At 45.8% G+C, this 26,607-nt stretch overlaps 1 protein-coding gene across 1 annotated transcript in view; it reads right to left on the bottom strand.

Annotated features, from left to right (window-relative positions):
* Positions 1-26,607, bottom strand: part of PNPT1 (polyribonucleotide nucleotidyltransferase 1) — a 217,967-nt gene that overhangs the window by 45,040 nt on the left and 146,320 nt on the right. Inside the window, exons 20-21 of the mRNA XM_029593742.1 lie at positions 16,040-16,111; positions 15,532-15,595 (exon numbers count right to left, since the gene is read on the bottom strand). Coding sequence (XP_029449602.1) covers positions 15,532-15,595; positions 16,040-16,111 — 136 coding nt within the window. The remainder of the gene's footprint in view (positions 1-15,531; positions 15,596-16,039; positions 16,112-26,607) is intronic.

The following is a 26,607-nucleotide window of genomic DNA, read 5'->3' as shown; positions in this document are numbered from 1 at the left end:
CCAGAGGTTAATCGTGCGAGTGAAAAATAATTTTCTACGACTAGTCCCAAATGTGCCACTTGCTATCTTCATGGAGTGCCCCCTAATCCTTCCATTATCCGAAAGTGTAAACAACTGATTCACATCTACTTGGGATAAGCAGCTTGGAATCTTATCTACCCCTTGGGATCCTGCCAGGTACTTGTGACCTGGATTGGCCACTGTTGGAAACAGGATACTGGGCTTGATGGACCCATGGTGTGGATCCAGTATGGCAAGTCTTATGTTGTCATGTACCATGTAGGTCACCTCTAAGTTTCTCTTAAGTGTAGTCCATGCAGTTACCCCCAATCCTTATGATAAGGGTAGTAATATTTCCTCTCAAATGCTAATCAGAATAAAAAGGTCTTCAACAATTTCTTAAAAGATTTAATACAAGAAACTGTCTGTAGTTGGTCCAGACTATTCCAAAGAGATGGACCTACTATTGAGAATGTCCTCTCTCTAGTTTCATACAAACACACTTGTCTAACAGAAGGAACAGAAGTAACCTAGACTGAAATGAACAAAGTGACTGCTGCGGATTATATATTTTTAATAATGTGCCAATCCATGGATAATCCAAGTTAGAACTTCTGAGAATTTATGGGTGATGGATGCAGCTTGATGGATATGATCTTTTATGTATATTGCATCTTTTATGTATCTTTTATGTATATTGCATGTCAAGCCTCCCACAGCAGAATATTCCATCCCAGATCAGATTTCGAGAAACTGAGAGCGTTGGGTAGATTCAAGTTGACCTCTGCTTTCATTTCTTGTTTCTGTGAAAAGCTGCTTGGATGCCAGACCTACGTATAGGCCGCTTTCACTGCTGATCTGGTTGAGATGACATGAGAACTGCTCTGCCATTACCTGGCTACTGGCTTCTTCCAGAATGTGGCAGAAGATGTGAATGGCATTAGGCAATCTATCTTCAGCTGTGTCAACTCGTTTCTGGAGACCATGACTGGATAACTATATCCAAAGTCACTGAGGCAGACATTTGTTTATGGCTCTAGAACACAGGGTTTGCAGCTTTTTTTGGCAAAGTGCTAAAAAAAAGTGAGTAGCCATATCAGAGATGTTGCCATGCCACGTGGGAGGATAGGAGTGAATGTCCCCTGTGAAGTAATTCTGTCTTCTCCAGAAGTGTAGTGGTGGTAGTCCCTCACTCAGATACAGATTCAGGCTACAATACTCCACTTTCACACACCCAACATGCAGTGAAAGATTAGCCAACTAGCCTGAATACTGAAAATTACTGTGAGGCTAATATTTCTCAGAGCACAATATGATGTAGGAAGGTAGTCTTGTGCCAGTATGTGGTAGGCAGGGCAGGATGGGGGACTGGGAGTTGCTTACACGTGTTCTAAGACTATTAGTAAAGCAAACTCTGTTCCATTAAGCTTCATAGCTTCCCTGCTGCTCCATGGAAAATTAAGAAAGTAGAACTTCCAATCTGTGTAATTTTTTTAATTACATTTTTCTGTGTCAGTAATGTCATCCTAGCAGCTGCTCAAACTTGACTATAGCTTCGACAGGGACTGAATAGACTAAACATTATATCAAATATGAAAATTGGTTCTTACCTGCTAATTTTCATTCCTGTAATACCACAGATCAGTCCAGAAAAGTGGGTTGTGTATCCCTACCAGCAGGTGGAGTCAGAGAACAATTAGAATGTTGGGCATTGCTACATAACGAGAGTGCCATCTGAAGTCACTCAGTATGGACTTGTACCCAAGCCCATGCTAACAGAACTAATTAATGAAGGGTAGCACCCAACCAAATTTACGAACTACTACTCATCGCTGGCAAAAACCAGACCGAACAATTGCTAAAAACTGTTCCATGAATCATGTCTGCAAAAAAGGAGCTTCAACAATAAAAAACTTAAGCAGGTTCTGACCAAGACAGTCTTTTGGTATCTGAAGAAAGGGGTAGGCCTCTGGACTGATCTGTGGTATTACAGGAACGAAAATTAGCAGGTAAGAACCAATTTTCATTTCCTGAACATATCCAGATCAGTCCAGAAAAGTGGGTTGTACCCAAGCCACCCTACACTGGGCGGGAACCTGAAAGACCCGCACGAAGCACACTCTCCCCGAAGGATGGTTCATCAGATGCCTTAACGTCTAATTGGTAATGTTTCGTAAAAGTGTGAATAGACTACCACACCGCCGCCCTACAGATCTCCTGAGGTGACAGTAACTGACACGCTGCCCAGGAGGTAGCCTGAGCCCTAGTGGAATGAGCTCTGAGACCCAAAGGCACCTGACGCCCTCGGGCTATGTATGCCGCACAAATGGCTTCCTTAATCCACCGAGATATGGTCGCCTTTGACGCTTTGTCCCCCTTTTTTGGCCCACCAAAGAGAACGAACAAATGATCAGAACGTCTGAAGTCATTGGTAACCTCCAGATAACACAATAAGGCGTGCCACACATCCAAAAGATGAAGGTCTCTGTTCTGAGAAGACTCCCGGGACCAGTTAGGGAACCACGGAAGCTCCACAGTTTGATTGACGTGAAAGGCTGAAACCACCTTAGGGACAAAGGATGGAACATACGTAATGATACTCGATAGTCGTAAATCCGAAGAAAAGGATCCCGACAAGACAGCGCCTGCAACTCTGAGATCCGAAGGGCCGGGCAAATGGCCACCAAAAACACCGTTTTCAAAGTCAGATCTTTCAGGGAAACAACACGAAGAGGCTGGAAAGGAGCGCCACATAGAACTCGCAGGACTAAATTCAAACTCCAATCCGGACACACCAAATGGATGGGAGGGCACAAATGTTTGACCCCCTTAAGAAACTGAGCAATATCCAGATGTGCTGCCAGCGAACAGCTGTCAAGGTTTCCCCGGAAGGCACCTAGAGCTGCAACTTGTACACGAAGGGAATTGAACATCAAGCCTTTAGCGAGGCCCTGTTGCAGAAAGTCAAGCCCCTGAGGAACATGCACCATGTCTCAAAAAGCTTCCAAACTCTCACATAGGCCATACAGGTGGCTGGACGTCTCGCCTGTAGGAGGGTGGAAATGACTTGTTCTGAATAACCCCTCAAGTGTAAACGTCGCCTCACAAAAGGCGAGCCGTGAGAGAGAAGCGCTTCCTGATCCGAAAATATGGGCCCCTGACGGAGCAGATGCGTTAGATGAGCCAGCTGAAGTGGACCCTCTAGAGCCAAGCGTACCAGATCTGCGAACCATGGACGATGTGGCCACTCTGGCACCACCAGAATCACTCTTCCCAGGTGCCGCTCTATGCGACTGAGAAACCGACCTATGAAGGGCCAGGGCGGGAAGGCATACCGCAGAATCCCCATGGGCCAAGGACACAAGAGATAGTCTATGCCCACCGAGCCCTGTTCTCGGTGACGGCTGAAAAAACGAACTGTTTTTGTGTTCGCCTGCGTTGCCATCAGATCCAGTTGAGGAGTTCCCAATCTGGCGCAAATGAGATTCCACGCCTCGAGAAATAGTTCCCCATTCCCCTGGGTCTAGTTGCTGATGGCTGAGATAATCGGCTTGCACATTCTCTACTCCCGCAACATGGGATGCGGCAATGCCCTCGACATGGCGCTCCGCCCAGGTGATCATAAGACGTGCCTCCAGTGCTACGGTGGGACTTGAGTCCCGCCTTGCCGGTTAATGTACGTCACCGTTGTTGCATTGTCCGAGAAGACTCGCACCATTCTGCCCTGGATCCAGGGAAGAAACGCCCGCAGGGCCAGATGTACAGCTGTGGTCTAGAGCTGGTTTATGGACCAGGATCTTTCCATCGCCGACTAGAGCCCTTTGTGGACCTGTCTGCACACACCGCCCCCCAACCTGAGAGGCTGGCATCGTTGGAGATTATCAGCCAATTCGGAGTGTCCAAATCCACCCTCCGTGAGAGATTGTCAAGTGACAGCCACCATGACAGACTGGCTCTGGATTCCAGAAGTAGAGGCATTGGTAGGTGGAATTGCTCAGACACTGGGCTCCAGCGAGACAAAAGCGCACGCTGTAAAAGTCTTAAATGCGCGAACGCCAAGGAACCAAGTCCAAGGTTGAAGCCATGGAGCCCAGGACCTGAAGATGTTGCCACACCGTGGGATTGTTCCTTCGAAGAAGGGAATGTATTTGTTCCTGCAACTTCCCTATTCGGTCTGCTGCTAGAAACACTTTGCCCAGCAAGGTATCTAATTGTGCTCCGAGATAAATCAACTTCTGAGTGGGTTCCAAGTGACTCTTCTGCACATTGATTACCCAACCTAGGGATCGCAATGTGAACATCACCACGTGCACTGATCTCTCACAGTCCACACAAGACTTCGCGCGAATCAACCAGTCGTCCAGGTACGGGTGGACCAAGATTCCCTCCTGACGAAGGAAGGCCGCCACCACCACCATCACCTTGGTGAACGTGCGAGGAACTGTTGAGAGACCAAATGGGAGGGCTCGAAATTGGAAGTGTCGTCCCAAGACCTTGAATCGCAGAAACCTCTGGTGATTCAGCCGGATCGGAATGTGTAAATACACCTCGGTGAGGTCCAGAGAAGCGAGAAACTCCCCTTTTCGAACCGCGGCCATCACTGTCCTCAGGGTTTCCATACAAAAGTGAGGAACCCGAAGGCAACGGTTCACCTTCTGCAGATCGAGGATGGGCTGAAACGTGCCCTCCTTCTTGGGGACCACAAAGTACACGGAGTACCGACCTCGTCCTTGAGCCTCCGGAACTGGGACAATAGCTTTGAGCTCGAGAAGTCGTTGTAGAGTCACCCGGACTGCCTCTCACGTGACATTTGAGGCCACTCGGGACTCCACAAAAACCTCCCGGACCGGGCACAAGAACTCCAGTGCATACCAGTCTTTGATCACTTCTAAGACCCAGCGGTCTTAGAAGACCCAGCGTTCATATATTATTACCTCTAGAAGATATGATGTATGGTGTCAGCTGGGATTAAGGAGGAAGACATTAAAATTGAAATACTGACTATATTATGTCAGGAGTCTCACAAAATGTTGGCAAGATTAAAATTCTGCTGACAGAAGTGAGAAAGCAAGCTGGAAACTTGGAAGAGCACAAAAAGTAAAAAGTTACTGTATTTATCAGAAAATAAGATTCAATTTTTAGGTGTGTGAGGGGGGAAGGTTTAAAATTGTTCTGCATCTTATGGTTATATGGTACCTACATGAGGATGTTAAGAGTCCATTCCATCAGCCACTGTTGGGCAAGGCCTTAAACAGCTGGCAGAGCTCATCCTGCCAGCCACTGAAGACTAAGAGAAAAGCCTGGACAGCTGATGGAGCCCATCCCATCAGCAACAAGAGCTTGAGAGATAATTACAGAAAGAATAGGAGGGAAAAGGTGTAGCTGAAGAGGCTATAACTTTGCACAGACACGGCTCCATATACTTTTTCCTGATTTATGTCAAAAAACTCTGTGTAGCTTGTAGTCTAATACTGTAACTGATCGTTGAGACAGACAAAGCTGCTCACAGATGTGATGACCTTGGGAACTGCTGAAGACCAAACAATATGCATAATTGGATACCAAAAACTATGGAAGGTGAATTGTCTGCTAATTTTGTGAAACAGCTTTGACTCCATTTGCCCAACACAAATGTTAAAATGTTGAATATGTCAACAGCTAAAGACTGCAAGGCTCATCTTGTCTGCCCATTTTCCTTTCCTAGTCTGATGTGAACAGATTTTACTGTAGGATTTACTGTAAGCTCCTCACAACCAACAATTATCTTGTGACTATTCCATACCTTTTCAATTCTCTTATGGTTTTGCCTCCATCACCTCCACTGGGAACCTGTTCCATCTAGACACTATCCCTTCTGTGAAGAAATATCTCCTTATGCTATTCCCCAGTCCATCCTCTTTCAATCTCATAACATGATATTTATAGCTCTCTCTCATGCTGTGAAGATGAAAGCATATCTTGTGTATACTTATGATCTATTTGAAAATTAAAAATTAGTTATAAACAAATTGTAATTTCAGAATATGAATGTAAATATATTTTGTCTCCTTGAATCCTCTGCTGTTCTTTCATTTTTCTGAGTGCTGAGGCAAGAAAAATATGGAAACTGTAATAATTTCAGCCCATTTTGCTGAGCCAGTTCCTGATGAGATATAGTTGTTTTGGCTACTTTAGACTGCAAATATTTGGCACTGCACCATGATTGTAAATAAAAGATTAGTCATTCCCATCTTACTAGTCCTGACCATGCCTGTTACTATGCACATGATCTCCTTTGTAAACATGCTATTGTATTGTATAAAGGAAAATTGGTTCTTACCTGTTAATTTTTGTTCCTAAAATACCTCAGATCAGTCCAGACAAGTCTGTCTTGCATCCCTACCAGCAGATAGAGGCAGAGAACTAAATCTTTTCAGGCACTGCTACTTAACTGAGAATATCACCTGCAGTCTCTCAGTATTGACGTGTACCCAAGCCAATGTACAGCCACAAATCAACTCAAGTAACAACTTCTCCTCCTAGGGCAAACATAGAAAAAAGGGTTGGAGCCCCCTGAACTGGAGACCTCACATCCAAAGACACAGAAAAAAAAACCCTTTAGGGCCAAAGGTTCCAACTATATACAAAACTAAGATCTGCTCCAAGGAAATAACTCCAACAGTAGTCTTTTGGAATTCAGGGGGTGGGTCTCTGGACTGATCTGGGGTATTTAAGGAATGAAAATTAGTAGGTAAGAACCAATTTTCCTTTCATGTTCATACCCCAGATCAGTCCAGACAAGTGGGATGTACCCAAGCTCCCCTACACTGGGCAGGAACCCGAAAGACCCACTCACAGAACACTCTCACCGAAACTCGCCTCCTCTGGCACCTACACATCTAACCGATAATGTCTGATGAAAGTGTGAAGGGACGACCATGTGGTCCGCTCTACAAATCTTCTGTAGTGACACCAACTAATACTCTGCCCAGGAGATTGCATGCACTCTAATTGAATATGCCCGTAACCCCTCCAGGACTGTTCAAATCCTTACAGAGATAGGCCGAAATAACAGTCTCCTTCAAACAAACTGAGCTTTTACTCATCTCACCCCACAACGTTAACTTTAACCCCCTGCTGCTCAACATACCACCCTCCGACATCACCATTTCGCAACATGTACGTAGCCTCGGCCCTTGACAATCAATTTAACCTAAAAAAGTTCATCAATGCCACGTTAAAAGACTATTTCTTCAAACTACACACGTTAAAAAAAAACTTAAAACCCTTCTACACCCCAATGACTTTCGCACAATACTTCAATCCATCATTCTGTCAAAAATTGATTACTGCAATGCCATGCTCCTAGGCTTCCCCAAAAACTCAATACAACCCCTCCAATTGCTCCAAAATGCTACTGTCTGTATCCTACCAATGCCCACAGAAATGATCATATTAGCCCGTCCTCAAGCATTTGCATTGGCTACCTATCACATCCCGGATCATATACAAGTCTCTTACTCTCATCCACAAATCACTTCACAACCATAATATGCACTGGTTCAGAGAGCACCTCATATGTCGTACCCCCCTCCAGACCCACCAGAAACCAATATCTGGCAACAATACACACACCTTCACCCAAACTTTCTAAACTTATTGCCACTAATGAACGTGTATTTTCCATAGCAGGTCCTGCTCTATGGAATAACATGCCCTCTAATCTCTGCCAAGATTCGTGCCCAAATAAATTTAAACAGAACCTTAAGACCTGGCTATTCAAGCAGGCTTACATTTTAATTACTTCAGCCATTCCCCCTATTCTCGGCACCCTCTTGCTCTGTCACTGCACCCTCTCTCTCTAGCTTCTTTCTGCACTCTGCAGTCCTCCCCCCGCCCCATCCCCCCTACCTCACTTCTCCTCCCTCTATTTACCCCCCCGACAGTATTTCTCTGCTCTTCACATAGCCTCTAATTTTCCTGTCCTCTCATATAGAAATACACCTTCTCCAATGATTTTGCCTGTAATTAACCTATCACGCCATAAGTGATACACGTTGAATGTTACTTGTAGCCTCCAATGTACATAAACTACTTCTCTTGTAAATCATTTCTCAGGTCATTTGCTTGCCTCTTAATTCTATGTTCCCTGTACAAGTTTCCCCCATTTTTTTTATCCTCCAATGTACATATGCTACTTTTGTAATTTATTATTCAGGTCATTCACTTCCCTCTCAAATTTATGTTCCCTGTACAAGTTTCCCCTTTCCCCCTTACAGCTTATATTTGCCAGTTCCCAGTTTATTGTAAAGCCTGTTGCTGTATTCTGTTTTATGTAAACCGATGAGATGTTCACAACGACTGTCGGTATATAAAAATGCTTAGATAAAATAAAAATAAATAAATAAGCAATAGCAGCTTTAGAACCTTAGTTGCTTTCTCTGCACCTCTGAACAAGACAGAGATGATCTGACTACTGGAAGCTATTAGTGAACTTAACATACCGCAACAGAGTCCAATGAACATCCAGGAAGTGCAGTTCCCTCACATGATATCCCTCCCCAGCCAAACTTGGAAAAGCCGGAAGCTCTACCGTCTGAAGTGGGATGACTAAACACCTTTGGCAAAAACGAGGGTATCGTCTGCAAAGGCACACCGTAATCCGAAATCTTCAGGAACGGTTCTCTACAGGACAAAGCCTGAAGCTCTGAAATCCTTCTGGCCGAACAAATCGCTACCAGAAAAACCGCTTTCAAAGTGAGGTTCTTCAAAGGCGCCCTCCACAAAGACTCCAATGGAGGACCACAAATATCTCAACACACTAAATTTAAGTTCCAAGAAGGACACATCTTTTGCACTGGGGGTCGTAGATACTTGGCTCCCTTGAGAAACTGTATGATATCCAGATGAGAAGACAATGGCCACCCTTGCAACTTCCCACGAAAATATCCCAAGGCTGCCACCTGTACTCAAAGCGAATTATAGACAAGGCCTTTAGTCAAGCCCTGGTGTAAAAAGGCCAGGATGTGCGATGTATACATCCGTAGTGCATCCAGGCCCTCCTCTTACACATTAAGACTCAAACATACTCCACACCCTGACATGTCAGCGACGTGGCAGGTCTCCGTGCCTGAAGCAACCTAGCAATAACCGACTCAGCGTACCCTTTTGATCTCAAATGTATACTCTCAAATATCAAGCCATGAGACAAAAGCAAACCACCTGATCCAAGAAGATAGCTTCTTGTCTGAGCAGACCTTGAAGATGAACCAACCTGATGGGCCCGACCAAGGCAAGATAAATCAGATCCGCAAACCACAGATGCCATGGTCACTCCGGCACCACCAGCACCACCTCCCTGCCTGGATGTTGCTCTGTGCGCCGTAACTCTTAACCTAAAAGAGGCCATGGAACAAACATGAATAGCAGAATCCCTGTTGGCCACTGAAGAACTAGAGTGTTGATTCCTTTGGTTCCAGACTCTCTTCTGTGACTGAAGAACCTTGTTGCTTTGGCATTGCTTTGCGACGCCATCAAATCCAGTTGGGGAGGTCACCCCATCTGGGCTGGGATGAGGTCCAAGGCCTTCGTCGACAACTCCCATTACCCTGGGTCCAACTGCTGTCTGCTGAAAATCCAACTGTACATTATCTACTCCTGTAACATGTGATGCCGCAATCCCTTGCAGGTACTGCTCTGCCCAGACAAATAATTCCTGGGCCTCCAGAGCCACTCCTAGACTCTTCGTCCCATCTTGTCTGATATATGCCACCTTGTTGCATTGTCTGAGAACACTCTCACCATTTGTCCCAAACCTGAGGAAGGAACACCCTCAAAGCTCTGCGAACTGCTCTCATTTGCAAACAATTGATAGACCAGGACACCTCCACTGGCGACCACAGTCGCTGGGCCATCCGCCCCTGACAGACCACCCCCCCAACCTCTGAAGCTGGCATCTGTGGTCCCCACGACCCAGTCTGGAACCTCCAGATCCATCCGCTTCTCCAAATTGGGTCGCGACAGCTACCTCGAGAGACAGGATCTAAATTCCCCTGCAGTGGCAAGGGCCAATGAAACTCCTCAGACAACAGATCCCAATGGGATAGAAGTGCTTTCTGAAGTGGACGCATGTGAGCAAAGGGCCATGGCACCAAATCTAGTAGAGACACCATAGAACTCAGAACCTGCAGGTAATCCTAGGCCCTGGGCACCGGCATATGTAATAGTTGGACTACCTGCAACTGCAACTTCAGAATCCTCTGAGATAAGAAACACATTGCGCCCAGTCGGATGTCAAATCTCGCCCCCAAATACTCCAACTGGCTTGGAGCCAGGTGACTCTTTACTAAGTTCACAACCCAGCCCAGAGAACGTAACATTTCCAGCACCCTTTGAACCAACCGGCAACATTCGACTTCCAACTTCGCCTGGATAAGCCAGTCATCCAGATAAGCGTGAACCAGAACCCCTTCCTTTCGCAGCACAGCCGCCATCACGACCATCACCTTTGTGAAAGTTTGCAGAGCTATATCTAACCCAAAAGGCAGAGCCCGAAACTGGAAATGCTGCCCCAGCACCATGAACAAAGAAATCTCTAATGCTGGAAGCATATGGGGATGTGAAGACAGGCCTCCGTTAAATCCAATGAGGTTAGAAATTCCCCGACAAACCGCCACTATCATTGTTCCAAACGTCTTCATATGAAACCGTGGAAACTGCAGTATCGCATTGACTTTCTGCAGGTAGAGGATTGGGCAGAGAAGTCCCCTCCTTCTTGGGAACTATGACATAAACTGAGTACCTCCTTTGACTCTGTTCCTTTGCCGGTACCAGAATGATTACGCCTAACCTCTAAAGGCGAAGCAACGTATCCAGGACTGCCTCTCACTTGCTGCGGGATGTGCAATGAGACATCATGAAGGATTCCCCTGACGAGGTGAGAAAATTCTAAATTGTTGCCGTCTCTTATCACCTCTAGAACCCACTAGTCCGAGGTGATCCTGGGTCCACTCACTATAAAATTGTGTAAAGCATCCTCCAACCGCTTCCTAGAGAGAGTGGACCGATCTGGCTTCATTGCGAGGATTTACTACTTCCAGTAGCTTGACCAGAGCTATCTCTGGAAGGTCTTCGGGAACCCCAAAAGGATTGCCCCCTTACAGATCCTTGCCTTCTGCAATGTTGTTCAAGAACTGTTGTTGGGATGAAAACGTCTTATACCCCAGAAATGTGAGCTAGCTGGAAAAGTCTTCCTGTTGCTCCTCTTATCCTCCAGCAGCTTGTTTCCCCTTCAACTCCCCCAACTGCTTCAATTAACTGCTCTAGGTCCTCTCCAAATAGCAGCTTTTTTTTTTAAAGGGAAGATTGCAGAGCTGAGCCTTGGACCACATATACTCCAACCAATTCCGTAACCACAGCAGTTGGCATACTGACACTGCTGATACCATACTCCTGGCTGAAGTCTGGATCAAATCATACAGAACATCGGCCACATATGCAACCTCAGCTTCCAACTGGTCCACCTGCTTAGAATAGTCAGTGGAAGCCAGAGTCTTCTCCTGGGCTTTCTATACCCAGTATAAACATGCCCTTTGCATCAGACTACCACAGATTGCTGCAAGAAGGCTTAAGGCAGAAACCTTAAACATCCTCTTCAACTGGATTTCCAGTTTGCGATCCTGAGCATCTTTGAGCATAGCCAACCCCGCGACTGGGAAGGTTGTCTTTATGGTGACCGCCGACACCGAAGCATCTACCTTAGGCTGCACCAAAAGCTGCAAAATATCCTCTGTTAAAGGATATAACTTTGCCATTGCCCTGGCCACCTTTAAACCTGCTTCCGGAGCATCCCACTCCCAGCTCACTAGCTTCTTAACCTTCTTAGCACATAAGAACATAAGACTTGCCATACTGGATAAGACCAAGGGTCCATCAAGCCCAGTATCCTGTTTCCAACGATGGCCAAGCCAGGTCACAAGTATCTGGCAGGATCCATGGGGTAGATAGATCCCAAGCTACTCATCCCAAGAACAAGCACTGGATTTCTGCAAATCTATCTTAATTGTTAATGGACTTTTCCTCCAGGAGCTTGTCCAAACCTTTTTTAAATGCAGCTATACTAATTGCTTTTACCATATCCTTGGCATCAAATTCCAGAGCTTAATTATGCATTGAGTAAAAAAATATTTTCTCTGATTAGTTTTAAATGTATTACCCAGTAACTTCATTGTGTGTCCCCTGGACTTTGTACTTTTTGAAAGAGTGAGCAACTGATGAACTGGGGAGCAGAAAAGCCTTCACAGGACCTCGAAGGCCTTGCAGAATAGAGTCAACTCCATTATCAGATTCCTTCGACAGCACCTTAATATTCAGTTCCTTGAGGACATGGGAAATAAGAGGTCTCAACTTCTCTTTACGGAACAGTTGGACCATTCGCAGGTCATCCCCCTCCGCAATCGCCTTGGGTTCAGAAAAATCTCTGATTCCATCTGGGTTCTTCCCTGACCGGTCATTAGTTGGATCATCCCCAGGATCACCACCTGATTCATCCATCAGAATCATCCGATTCAACATTCCCAGTAGGATGGCTAAGAACCAACCGATGGAGCAGCTCTGCTGAACCCCTGGCCAGGGACCCTTTCTCTTTGGGTTCCGCTGCGATGTCTGACTCAGGGGCCATTTACCCCCTTACAGCTTTCTTGGCCAGATAGGCCTTGTGCAGAAATAAAACAAAATCAATGAAATTCCTCCACATCACTGCCCCCACAATCTAGTGCCTCCAGACCTTCCTCCCCCTGATACTCAACCCTGGCCTGCACTGCTGGAGACAAAGGGGGAGGGGAATCTCACAGAGACCAGGTGTTCCCACATACGGAGGAGCTCCTTAAAAACGCTATGGATAGGCACTGCCACAATTTCTTTGGGAGCATCGATGAACTGGAGAACCTCCAGCATCTTATGATGTGTATCCTCCTCAGAAAGGAGCTGGAAGGGGATGGCTTCTGCCATTGCCCTTACAAAGCTCGCAAATGACAGGTCTTTGGGCGGAGATCGATGCTGCTCCTCCGGAGGGGAAGGTTCTGAGAGGGGGTTATCGGAGAACTCAGAGGATGAGTCCGTAGAGTCATCACCCCACGGGTCATAAGGACCCTCCTCCTCACTTGGGTCCGGGCACAGAGGGCGGGGGCCATGAGGGACAGCTGGCCTAGGCCTCAAGGACACTGGAGGCTGTGGGGGCACCGATAGAACCCCCAGCAGAGGGGGGTATCTGCCGTGGCAAGCCGGGATGAACCCACGACGTGAGGTTGCCCAGTCCCCGAGGCCTCATCCTCCTCGGCGGACCTGAAGATCGGGATCACTCTGGTAGAGGGCGTCGATAGCTGGGGAGGCATCAAAGGCCTCTCGGGCACCGGATGCATTGGTAGGGCACCAAGGACGTCCAGACACTCCAGCAGGGGTGTGGGTATCGATGTCGGAGGCTCGGGCACCGGTGGGGGCCAGTGGTGCCGGCAGCTCAATGCTTTGAAGTGCTTGGAGAACCGCCGACTGCACCCTGTGGTCCAACTCCTCCTGGAAGTCCTGAGTGTTCAGGACTGATGGAGAGGGACGAAGTGTTGCTGGCACACCCTTGGGTTCTCGAGGTGGCACGGCGCCCTGCACCCGAGTCGGTGGGAACGCCTCGAGCTACCAAGGGCAATGGAGAATGGGGCCTCCAGTGGCCGGTGCCGCTTCAATGATGGCTTAGCAGCCACCAATGTCGCTCCGGAACCATGTTGAGACAGTGACCGGTGTCAGTGCTTTCTAGAGTTCCGGTGCTTGGCCCGGTCTTTCCCTGGTGCCGAGGATGTCAATGAACCTGAAGTCTGGGGGAGTGGAGAGATCACAGAGGATCAATCTCCTTCTCCCCGATCCTTAGGGGTGCTGGAAAGTGGGATCACAAGGGGAAGAGATGGAGACTGTTCTGCGTGATCCTTGGGTGTCGAGGATACTGAAGTGGGAGTGGAAGATTTCAGGGTCCTGAAGAGCTTCTCCTTTTTATCTAGATGTGCCCGACGCCCTTTGGGTGTCATTTGGTCACACAAACTGAACCCACGGACGTCATGTGAGGCCCCCAGGCAGAGGATACAGACCTCGTGCGGATCCGTGATGGACATGGTCCGCGGGCATTGAGGGCACAGTAAAAACCGGATGATGCTATAGAAAAAAGGGCTGGCATGTGGTCGATGGGCACCATGGTGCGGATAGTCGGGAATTGACCGCGAACTACAAAGAAATGGCCGAAAAAGGGTATGAACCGCAACGGAAGGGCACTGACCGCGAAAGGGGAACTGACAAGGAAAAAGACACAAGAATCGAAAAAAAATTCAAAGGAGATTGAAGCTCCACAACCACAAGGCAACTGCACCGCGGAAAAGAGGAGACTGTAGGGAGACCTTACGTGGACACGTGGATAGCAGTAGGCTGAGCATGCTCAGTCTTGCAAGTCAAAGTTTCTAGAAACTTTGAGAAATGCTTTCTGTGCCGGGCTCCATCGGATGATGTCCTCATCCTTCCTCCCCCTGATCCTCAACCCTGGCCTGCACTGCTGGAGACAAAGGGGGCGGGGAATCTCTAGCCTCATGAGAAAGCGCCTGCTTCCTGCCACATGCAGCACTCTTGCCTGCTGCAACAAAATTTCCCCCCGGAAGCCTCTCTGACTGGGCCCTGAGATCGGGTAGCTCTCCTGTTGGATGTTGGTCTGTGGAAGGTCCCTCTCATCCCATGGCAAATTTTCAGCAAAACACGGCCGAATTAAGCTGCAAGTGGCAGACACCACAGCTCAGACAGAACTTGAAGCACTCCAAAGTCGGCACCATTGCAGAGCACATGCGATGTGGTCTGCCTGATTGCCGCATCAAACTTCCAATGCCTCACCTAGATTCACTAAGGACCACTCACGATATCATATCCCCTGTACAACAGCCTCAAATGCCTTATGCCAACCGGACTTATGCTGTACAATGTTTTAATTTTTTTATAAAGACATAGCCATGCAAAAACAAACAGAAGAAAAGATTTATTTTCCTGTTGCTGGCTGAAGACTTGGGGAAGAAGACCTCAGGGCAAAGAGGACACCAGGATCTTTGGTTTTCCAACCCCTGGATGCTGCGGGCTAAAGCCGAACAGGGATTTCCAACCCCCCACTTGCCCAGCTTGACTTGAGGGATGGCCCAGGAAGGAACTTAACCTCAGGGAGCATCTCCTCTAATCTTTCCTAACTTCTTCTCTTTCTTTATCCTCTTATTTTCCTTTTTTTTTGGGGTCAGACTGCAGGTTTGCACTGCTACCATCTGCTGGAGAGAGAAATACTGAGGAACTGCAGGAGACACTTCCAGTTAAGCAGCAGTGCCTGAAAAATTGTTTACTTCTCTGCTGGTAGGGATGCAAAACCCACTTGTCTGCACTGATTTGGCATATGAAGAGGAACTAAGCCAATTTAAAACTAAACATTTCTTCACACCAAAATACTTCAGAATTAAGACTAAAACAGAACTTATCACATAATGTGTGTACCTGTGGCTTGCTGAACGGCTTCCATTACAATTTTCAGAGGTAGTCCTGGTATTTTAATGTCTGCCTAGCAAAAACCACAAAACAAAAACAAACAAAAAAATTAATATACCAAGAATAAATTCCTGGACCTGGCACCTGTTTTTCAGGCCAGACAGTGGACACTTCAGAGGCAGAACCAACAGCCCCCTGATAAGAATTTCAGACATTGTGCAGCAGCAACACCTGCAGGCTGGCTCAAGAGCACATTTTTGCTGGGTTCCAGGGAGAACCACAGTTCAGATCTCTCAGGTAAGAGGAGAGATGTTGAAATTATAAGGTTAGAAGGTAGGGGAGGAGGTAGAATAAAAGTGTGTTGGGGGGAATCCTTGGATAGTTGCCGAAAGTAAATAGAATTATTGCTCTAATAGGGACAGCAAGCCCAAAGAATGAGGAAAGTGCAGGCCAAAAAATAAGAAATACATTTCAGTGACCTTTCAGTAATAATGAACTCTAACAATGCAAAATATACCTGTAAAGCAGTTATTCCTTTGTTAGTGCCAGCCATTTTGAAGTCCATATCACCATTATAATCTTCAATTCCCTGCCAGAAATATCAGAAAATTTGTAAGACTGAATCACAATTATTTTAAGAATTTTAACCCACAGGTCCTAAATACTTGCTCCCTGTGGCATACCATAAACATCCATAATAAAGCAAGAACAAAACATGACAATTTAAATATAAAATTAAAAAACAAGATTACATGCCTGCAAAACTTACAATTTCTCTTTTAGTGACCACAGGCCTGCTGAAAAAAACGGGCTTTAACTACACTGGTAATCAAATTTTTAGAAGTCTGATTCAGTGATGAAAATGTGTCATTTATTAATGGATGTTAATGTGCTGAATTCAAATATGACAATTAAACCAGCTGATTGGCTGTTTCTATGCATAGATGGTAGAATTTTAATCAAATTGTAGACTTAGGTCTTTTTGTGTATTGATAATTGCATGTTTTACTTGTCCTGTTTATGTAACACTTTAAAAATTAAATCAGCAAAAGGATTATAGAAAAAAAATGTGCATTGTTTAGTAACTATTCAATGGCTACTCTGCTTTTCTTGGCTTGTCTCTTGCATTCATTAAATGGAACATCTCTTGTCACCACACAGAAACAGTTTGCAAGCACTGCTGGGTTCCAGTTGCCTTGGTACCGTTTTTCTAATGCTGCAATGTCCTGATGAAATCACTCACCATGCTCATTGCCCACTGCTTTGCAGTTTAGTGGAAAAATATCTAGATAAATGCGAAAAATATGCATCTTTATCGTCATGTTGCAGCCAAGGCTTTTGTATGCCTTGAGAAGGTTTTCTACCAACTCCTGGTATTTGTCTGCCTTGTTGTTTTCAAGAAAATTTGTTACCACTAACTGGAAGGCTTTCCACATTGTCTTTTCCTTGACATGCAAACCCAGTCATAGATTCATTCATTCATAAATTCAGTCAAAAATGTTAGTCATTTCTGGTTTAATTTGAGATCCTTTCCCTTAACTCACTTATCCTCCGCAATTCCCAAGTCAAAGGCCGTATATACTGACCCAGTAGCATATCTTGAAAGCTAAAGCCAATCAACAATTTAAGCATCATTTTTTTTCTCAGTGACCCAGATTTAGTAAAGTTTGACTACATTCATTTCAGAAACATGTTGGCTGTTTTTAAAAAAGGAAACAAGCTATTTTTAAAACAGGAAACAAGCAGTGGAAAAATAAGGTAGGGGAGATTAAAAATCTCCAAATTGCTGCAGCATCCACTGACAACTAACTGGAGTTGAGACAATGACTACTAATGCTGCTGATGAGCAAGCTGACAATAAAAAAGCATGATTTTATAAGCTCCAGAATGAATACAGACTGCCCTTAAGACCAACAGATTCTATTTTTTGCCAAGCGATCCGTTACAAAAAGGGAATAAAACAAATATGAGGTGTCAACACCTTCATCCCAGCACTATTCTCGATTGGCTTACATCAGTAGCCAAAGATTATCACATGGGGCAGAAGACAGAGTAGTGGCGGTAATAGCGCAGATGCAGAAAACAGTCTGCAAAGAGGTGCAGGAGGCTCATGGTGGCGCTACATGAAGAGCACCTGGCTTGAGTGCTGCCACTAGATGTTAGTCTGCTGTGAAGTTGGAGTGCCCTACCACAGCTAGAAATTAGCCAATGAAGTTGCTGAGCACCACCACAGTGAGAGAAGGCAAGGGAATAAGGAGGCGGCAGTGGCAAGTCTAGCCCATGAGTGTGGACATGATCAGCCTAAAAAGAGAGGAGGTAGGAGAGAGCAGAAGCTCTGAGCTGGAAGGACACTGCACAACACAGTTTTCTTTTACTTTGGTGGGGGGTTGGAAGCTGCTGTTGCTGTTATTGCGGATGGGAATGGGTGACTGATGTGCTGCTGGGCAGTGGTAGGGAGGCAAAGAAAAACTGGTGCTGGGCAGACAGGGGGAGAGGGAGCATGATCAGGAGCAGGGAGAACTGGTGCTCGTCTGCCCCATTGCCACCATGTTGAATGCAGAATTCTCACAGCAGATGCTCATGACAGATTTTAGCAAGCTCGTGTAAGAGATGAACAGCCAAAGTGGCCTGGTGTCTTTCCAGAAATAAAATGTTCTCATATTTGTTCAATATAAAAGTATTTGCATATGTTTGTAAGAGAGTTTGTTCAAACAGTATTTTACTGTTCTGTTTAATCTATTGTGCAAAAAAATACAACTTTTTCTTTTGCATAATTGTGAGTTTTCAGTGTATAATTTTAACAATTTTTGGTGCACAAGAATTTTTACTGTTAATTTTCTTTCCATGAACCCTGCCACACTAGTCCCTTTATGTGGCCCTCCAAACAAGACAAACTCTGGTATCCAAAAAGAATTAGAAAGCTCCAAATACTTATGTACCCAATGGACATTCAAAATTCCAAAGATTTATTGTTGCCCTGACACTCATCTCTAGAGAAAGCGGGCAAAGAAATAGATTGAGAAGGAACACAGACATTATCTTTGGAAGAAAGGAAGGCATGGTATTAAGAGATACCACGTCCACTGCAAAAAAACAAAAATCCCTTCAGGGAAGAGCCTGAAACTTGAAAATATGTCAAGCCGAACAGACTGCCATCGCAAAAAACAATTTCAAGTGAAGCATGTTTCAAAGGTTCAAAAAGGTAAGGCCACCAATGTTTTCACGAACAAAATGGAGGAGCTGCTAGCCTAAATGGAGGTTGCAGCCTCTTCACGCTGCAAAAGAAGTGGGACACAACTGGATAGGAAGTTACCAAAATCCCATGTATCCTACCCCTGAAACAGGAGATATTCACTACCTGGAGTTCCAAAGAATCCAAGGATAGTCCCTGCCGTAAGTTTAACTGGAGAAAGGCTAAAATATGCAACCGCCAAAGAGAAACTGACCATTCCCTGCAGCAATCCTGAGAGAGACACCAAATAAAGATAAACCAGAGAACTTGAAATCCTATAGGCTTCAATAAAGTAGAAATTACCAAGAAAGAGTAATCCTTCTTCCTTAAAGGCATAACCATTGAAGAGCCAAGACACAAGATAAAATGGAGAAGGATCTTCCATGGAACCTGCACTAAGAGTCCTTGGGCCTCCAGAAGATGAAGGGGACAGTTGATCTATAGTCTCATCTAATCTGTATACAGCAGAGTTGCTTACCTATAACAGGTGTTTTCCCAAGGACAGCAGGATGTCAAGTCCTCACACAGGGATGACATCATCAGATGGAGCCTGGCATGGAAAACATGTCAAAGTTTCTAGAACTCTGACTGAGCTTCATTGAGCATGCAATATACCACATGTGCATGCATGGTCCTCTCACTCTTTTCAGAATTCAGAAGAATAAAATAAAATGAAAAAATCCACAGATTGGATCCCCAACTCTGCAAGATAGCTGGTGGGTTTTGTGAGGACTGACATCCTGCTTGCCCTCGGAGAACATCTGTTACAGGTGAATAATTCTGCTTTCTCAGAGGACAAGCAAGATGGCAGTTCTCACACATGGGTGAATCCCTGCTACAAGTTGCCTCCAAACATAAGAGGACCAATAAACACCAACAAGTGCCAATGGGCACAATAACCCTTTTGTAAGTAACGGGAGGGGGCAGCCTGAATAAAAACAACAGGCCCTAGGCGGGAGCAGATTTGGGTTCTACACTTCAAACAAATTCCAAAGGACAGATTGGCCAAACCTGCTGTTGCGTCAACCATCCCTAGCCAAACAATAATGCGATATGAATGTTGGGGATAACTTCACATTGCAGCTCTGCAGATCTTCTCCATCGGAACTGCTTGCAAGTGGGCCACCTATTCTGCCATGGCTCTAACAAAGTGAACCGTGACATGGTACCCAAGATGCAGTCCCGCCTGGACATAACAAAAGGAAATGCAGTGTGCTGGCCAATTAGAAAGTGTCTATTTGGCAACAGTGAATCCCAACTTATTCCTATCAAAAGAAACAAAAAGTTGGGTGGACTGTCTATGGGCTTCTGTCAACTCGAGATAGAAGGCTAAGGCTCTTTTGCAGTCCAAACTGTGCAGGGCTTGTTCACCTTGGTGGGAATGGAGCATGGAAAGAATGTTAGCAGGACAATGGACCTACTAAGATGGAAGTCCAACACCACCTTAGGCAGGAACTTAGGGTGCGTACGTAAGACCACACTGTAAAGAAAAAATGTAGTGTAAAGTGGAAGTCACTAAGGCCTGGAGCTCACTGACCCTGCATGCTGAAGTGACCACCATCAAAAATATGACCTTTCAAATCAGGTACTTCAGATCACAGGAGCTTTTATCAGCTGAGCTAACACCATGTTGAGGTCCCAAGACACAGCGGAAGGCCTTAGGGGAGGCTTCAAATGAAGCAGGACCCATATAAAACATACAACTATAGTCTGTACAGAGATAGTTGTACTATCTACACCATGGTGATATACAACCATCGCACGCAGATGAACTCTAACAGAGTTGGTCTTCAAACCAGCTTTCAATAGATATAAAAAGTAGTCAATAAGTGTGGGGAGCAGCAGAAAGGATCTATGGCCTTCTGCTCAGATCACATGGAAAACCTCCTCCACTTCAGTCTGTAGGACTTTCTAGTGGAAAGCTTTCTGGAAGCCAACAGGACCCAAGGTACATCCTCAGTGAGATCAACTGGTTGCAATATTGATCTCTCAACATCCAGGCTGTGAGCAATAGGGCCTGGAGGTTGGGATGGTCCAACCTGCCTAGATCCTGGGTGATGAGATCAGGGGAAGTCCCCAGCCTGATCGGTTTCTGGATGGACATCTCACAGAGAAGTGGAAACCAGATCTATCTCGGCCAGTAGGGAGTTATGAGGATTATAGTCCCTTTGTCTTTGTGAAGCTTCAAGAGAGTCTTCACTACCAGTGGAGCTGGCGGATACACATACAGGAAACCCTCGCCTCAATGGTGGGTGAAGGCATCTGAGATTGGTTTACCGTGTGTCCCATACAGTGAGAAGAAATAAGGAGCCTCCCTGTTCCAAGGTGCTGCGAAGAGATCTATATTTGGACTTCCCCAGAGGCAGAAGATCTGATTTGCTACCCCTTGGTCCAGAGACCATTTGTAGGGATCTGAAAGCACAAGTCAGTCTTTCTGCTATTACAGTCTCCATTTTGGCCAGTTACATGGCCATGAGCACTATCCCGAGGGAGAGGGCCCAATACCAGATCTGGACTGCTTTCCAACACAGTAAGCACAATCCTGTACCTCCCTGTTTTTTTGACATACCACATTGCCATTTGGTTGTCAGTCTGTATCAGAACAATTTTGTTAGATGGCCGATCTCTAAAAACTCACAGTGCGTACCTGATCGCCCGGAGCTCCAGGAAATTGATTTGACAGACCACAGACCCTTGGTGCAGAGTCCCTCTACATAAGCTTCCCAACATAGAATGGACACATCCGTGGTTAGGACAATTTGAAGAACACTCCCTTTTCCAAATTCGAAATTTCCTGCCACCGGGATAAAGAGTCCTGGAGGAACAATGTGACTCAGGTGCAATCTTGGAGGTCTTAAGTGGCTTGTCGCCACTGTGACCTCAAGGCCCATTGCATGTGCAAACGTGCCAAGGGTATGATGAGTACTGTAGCAGCCATATGGCCCAACCGCCTCAACCTGTGCCATACTGTCACCTGCTGGCTCTGTTGAATCCCTACCGCAATGGTCATCAGGTGATGGCCCATTGCTAGGGCAGGAAGGTCTTCACCTGATCCTTGTCTAGCAGGGCTCCAACAAAGCCAAATTGTGGTGATGGGCTGAGATGAGATTCGGAGTAGTTGACAATGAACTCTAGTGTCTCCAGCACCTGGATGATTGAGAACCTGGACTCATTGGCCCCTCCCGAGAGGTGCTCTTGACCAGCCAATTGTCCAGATATGGGAAAACAAACTCCCAATCTGCAAAGGTGTGCCGCCACCACAGCTAGGCATTTCGTGAAGACATATGGGGCTGTCGCGAGCCCAAACGGCAGAACGCAATACTGGAAGTGCTGCTTTCCCACCATGAATCTGAGATACATCTGATGGCTGGGAAGATCTCGATGTGAGTATAGGCGTCTTAGATTCAGAGAACATAGCCAGTCCCCTTTTTGCAAAAAGGGGATTAGGATGCCACGGGAAAGAGTTTTGACATTTTCTCTTTTGATGAATTTGATCAAGGCCCTCAGGTCTAGGATGGGATAAAGTCCCTCTGATTTCTTTGATATCAGGAAGTACCAGGAGCAAAATCCCCACCCTCTTTGACCCAGTGGAGTGGGTTTGACCGCCCTGGCCATTAAGAGGGAGGAGAGCTTCGCTACTAGTACCTCCTGATGTGTTACTGGGGGGGCAATTTAGCGAGTTACCTAATAGGTTTAATTAGTAGCCCTCGCAAACAATGGACAGAATACACTGGTCAGAAGTTACATTGGGCCACTAGTTCGCAAAGTACAGCAGCCTTCCCCCGACTAGCAAGTCCATCACTTCTGGTATGAGCGATTTGGCTATGTTCTTTGCAATCCAGTCAAAATCCCATCCCTGAAGTTGACTGAGGCACCAGTTGGGGCTTCGGGACCCTCTGCTGCCTGGGATAAATACAAGACGTCTGGTGTTGCTGATGGGAGTGAGGTGGCAGAGGGTAGTATCTCTTTGGGCAGAAAGACTTCCTAGACCCAAACCTCAATGGCCTCCTGGCTGAGGAGGTTGCATCCTTAGTGCCAGTGGAGAGTTGCTGGTGTGTTGCATGGTGATCCCAGATCTGGGCCATTGCATCCTTCATGTTATCCCTAAAGAGATTCTCTCCTGTACATGGCACATCAAATAGTCGTTCCTGAACCTGTCTGAGATCAGAGACCCACAGCAATGCAAGCCTGCGGGCACCAATTCCCACTGCAGAAACCCTCGATGCCATTTCAAAAACATCACACTTGCTTGGAATTCTTGAGGAGCAGATTAGACTACCACTGCTCAGTGGGGCAGCTGACTTTTCAAATCAGAGAGCCTTTTGGATGAGATAAATCACATCCACCTTCCTATTAATGGAAGGCATTGTGAGAGCGTGTTTCCATATCCTCATTGGTAACTCCACAAGGATCTCGTGCATTGGGACTGCCACAATCTCCTTGGGAGGCTCCACGTACTGGAGGATATCTAGCATTTTATGCCTGGTATCCTCTTCAGTCATCAACTGAAATGGTAAGGGCTTCGCCATCACCTGAACAAAACTGCAAAAGACTGTGGCATACCTCTGGCATCGATGGAGGACTGGTTCTCCTTGCTATGGGGTCACTTCAGGGGCATCACACCAGAAGCTGGTGCATCCCCATGCCTGGCAACATTCATCGTTGGGGGCCAATGTCAATGCTTCTTTGGTATCCCTTTATGTTCACTGGGATCGGTCCTTCTCAGTACCAAGGTTGAGGACAACAAACCTCGACCTGGAGGAGCTCAATGATTGCTGATCTCTGGCACTGCTGTCAGCCCAACTACCTCAATGGAACCAGCATCCCTATAGATGTTGATGGCTCTGTGTGGCTCAGAGGTCCCTTGATGCCGATGCATTGGTCTTCTCTATCCCAAAGAGGCGCTCCATCTTGTTGAGCTGGATCTTATATCCTACTGGGGCCATCTTGGTGTACTTGCTGCAACCCCGGATGTTGTGCGATGCTCCAAGGCAGAGGACACATCTATCATAGGGATCCATGAAAGACATGGTCCTTGTACACCAGGGGCATCATTTAAAACCGGATGTGGACATGCCATCGTGAAACAAAAGGGACGCAACATCAAAATCAATGGAGGCAGCTGTGATGGCTGGCTCTGAGTGCACTGTCACCCTGGGAGATTGTCAATGAAAATAACAAAAATCTATCTAAGACACTACCGGGAGAACTGGAAAGACCCACATTGATTGCAAGATGAACAGCACTTGAAAAAAAGCATACAAAACTTGTGCAAAGAGTGAGGCTCACCCAACTGCGAGATGTGAGGCTCCATGGAAAAGAAGAGACGTGTGGTATATTGCATGAATGAGAATGCTCAATGACGCTCAAAGTTCTAGAAACTTTGACAAATTTTTGTTGCCGGGCTCCATTCGATGTCGCCCACGATTGAGGACAGTCATCCTGCTTGTCTTTGGAGAGCATGGCCTCCTTGGCCAATGTGGTGCCACTACAACCACATGAGAGTTAAGACACTATTCTCCTTAGAATTTTTCCTAGTAGCAGCCAGAGTGGTAATACCCCTCTTGATATTTCCCACCCCCTTCAAGCTTCTGAACTGCACAGAGAACTGGTGCAGAAATTTCAACATTCAGAAGGAAAATCACCTGGGGAATGCATACCCTGACATAGAAGTAGATTTATTTGAACTCCCACAGAGGCCAACATGGGTATGGATCCTCCCTTAAAAAATCCCCCCAAAACCCTTGCTACATCATCCTTATGGAGGTGGGAGACTCGCAGAGAAAAAAAAATCCAAAATGACAACTGAACCCACCAAAAACCGGTGAGTCTAGTCTCTCCAAACCTGCAACTCTGACCATGGCACAGCTGAAGAGTCCTTCCTCACCGCGCCCATGGCAGTAGCTGATAGCTCTGAGGTTAGAGAAGACTCCATGGTAACCTCACCATTTCAGAGGCTCATGCTGCAGATGGGGCCTATTGCATAAGCAGTATGCCTGCAGCTGCAGGCTCCTCACTGGTGACCATGCTCCACTTTATTCATGAGAAGGCAGTAGCCTACACCTGTCCCTCCCCTCCACACACATGCAGCATGGGAGGACAAAACTGGAGCCGACTGAAAAACAATCTCCTCCAAATCACTTAGCCGAAGCAATCAAGTCACTTCAGTTCCTTTGAACTTTACTTCTTTTGTTTTTATTTTTGTTTGTTTTGTTTTTTGATTTTAGCAGGCCTTCTAGCTGAAGATGGAGCAGATGAGGTTGGGAGGAGGGAGGAGAGGTGAAGTTGGAGTCAAGTTGAGGAGGATCTTATCTTCAGCACAGGACTCCTTCATTCTCTTATCTTTCTTTCAAATCAAACCCCTCTGGGCTTTACCAAGACCTGACTAGGAGCTCTCACCATGGACTCACTACACTGGGCATACCAGGTGCCTGACACTTAACCATTTCCACAGCCAAACCCCAAGAAAGAAGAGGAGACAGCAGACCTAGTGAAAATCCTGCTACACCACCAGTTTATCCTACCATCTGCTAGAGGCAGAGAATACGGGCTTGTTCCTGTGCTGCACCACTTCTAAGTAGTGGCAATGGTGTCACCAAGGAAAACTGTGTTCTCTACCTCCATCTGCTGGTAGGGGGACATAACCCACTTGTCTTGACTGAACTGGTGTAGCAGGATGAAATGGAATTTTCAATTTTTGGGTGCATAATTCCTTATGGTGTAATAAATAAGCCTCTAAACCCAGTATAAATGTCAGAACAGAGCACTAGTGCTGAACAGGTTAAATGAGAATCTGATTATCTTATAGGCAGATAAGTTTAAATACAAAAGAAAAAATGGTTTTATTTTAGAATGGTTCAATTTTTTAAAACTTGTAGTTTGGGTCATACAACTAAACCCAGTAAAATAAAATTAACGCAATTAACTTGACATGTTCAATTTTCCTTGCCTGTTTTCACTGACAGTTTATTTGTACATAAGCTGCAAGGGCAGCTCTAATAGTCAGATAAGTGAGCCTCACTGTCGCTCATTACACTCCTCGAGTCAAGCACTTCTAGATATACCTGGTCCTCGTTATGCTTGCCTAGATTCAACAAGAGAAAGAGCCTTCTCAACTGCAGGGCCCATGGTGTGGAACAATCTACCAATATAGCTCTGGAGCATTTCAGACCCGAAAGAATTCAGGAAGAACTTGAAAACATACTTATTTAAAGAAGCATTTAAGGAGTTTAAGGAACAATAATAACCCCAGCAATAATTTGTTTTATTAAGTTAGCCTCGTTGGTTCGTATGAAGTTTTAAGTATTTTTAATCTATGTTTCATTGCTCTATTGTATGTGCACAGCGATTGTGTGCCCTGAACTTTGGAGGGTGCAGAGATACAAGTAATTTTAAATAAAATAAGCAAAATATCAGCATTATACTTCTTTTGTGCAAGACATCTTTCTTAAACAACTAATGGCACAAGACCCAGTGAAAATGCTATGTGCTACCATATGGGACAAACCTGGTTGGGGATGTTGCAGAAGCTACATTCAGAGTCAAGAGAATAGGATAGTAGGAACTCCCAACCATCATGCAACATTTATGGTTGGGATGTTGGTTCTAAAGGAAGCCAAGGTCTGAGGGTCCCCTACCAAGAGCTGCTCTTGTGAAGGTTATGTTATAGATGGAAGAGGGTGAGAGAATAAAAATGGAAGGGGTGAGGGATGAGGAAAGAAAACAACAAAATGAAGGCTTATAGCATCACAGTCCTAGTTAGTGTAGGCTCCAAGTGAGCTGGAATATAGTGGATTTAATTTAAAAAACCACTACAAAAAATAAAAACGTACATTAGCAGAATGCACAAATAC

This window comes from Rhinatrema bivittatum, chromosome 3, assembly GCF_901001135.1.
Source record: "Rhinatrema bivittatum chromosome 3, aRhiBiv1.1, whole genome shotgun sequence".
NCBI lineage: Eukaryota > Metazoa > Chordata > Amphibia > Gymnophiona > Rhinatrematidae > Rhinatrema > Rhinatrema bivittatum.
Note: the sequence above shows the minus strand (reverse complement) of the source record. Positions and strands in the feature narration are given on the sequence as shown.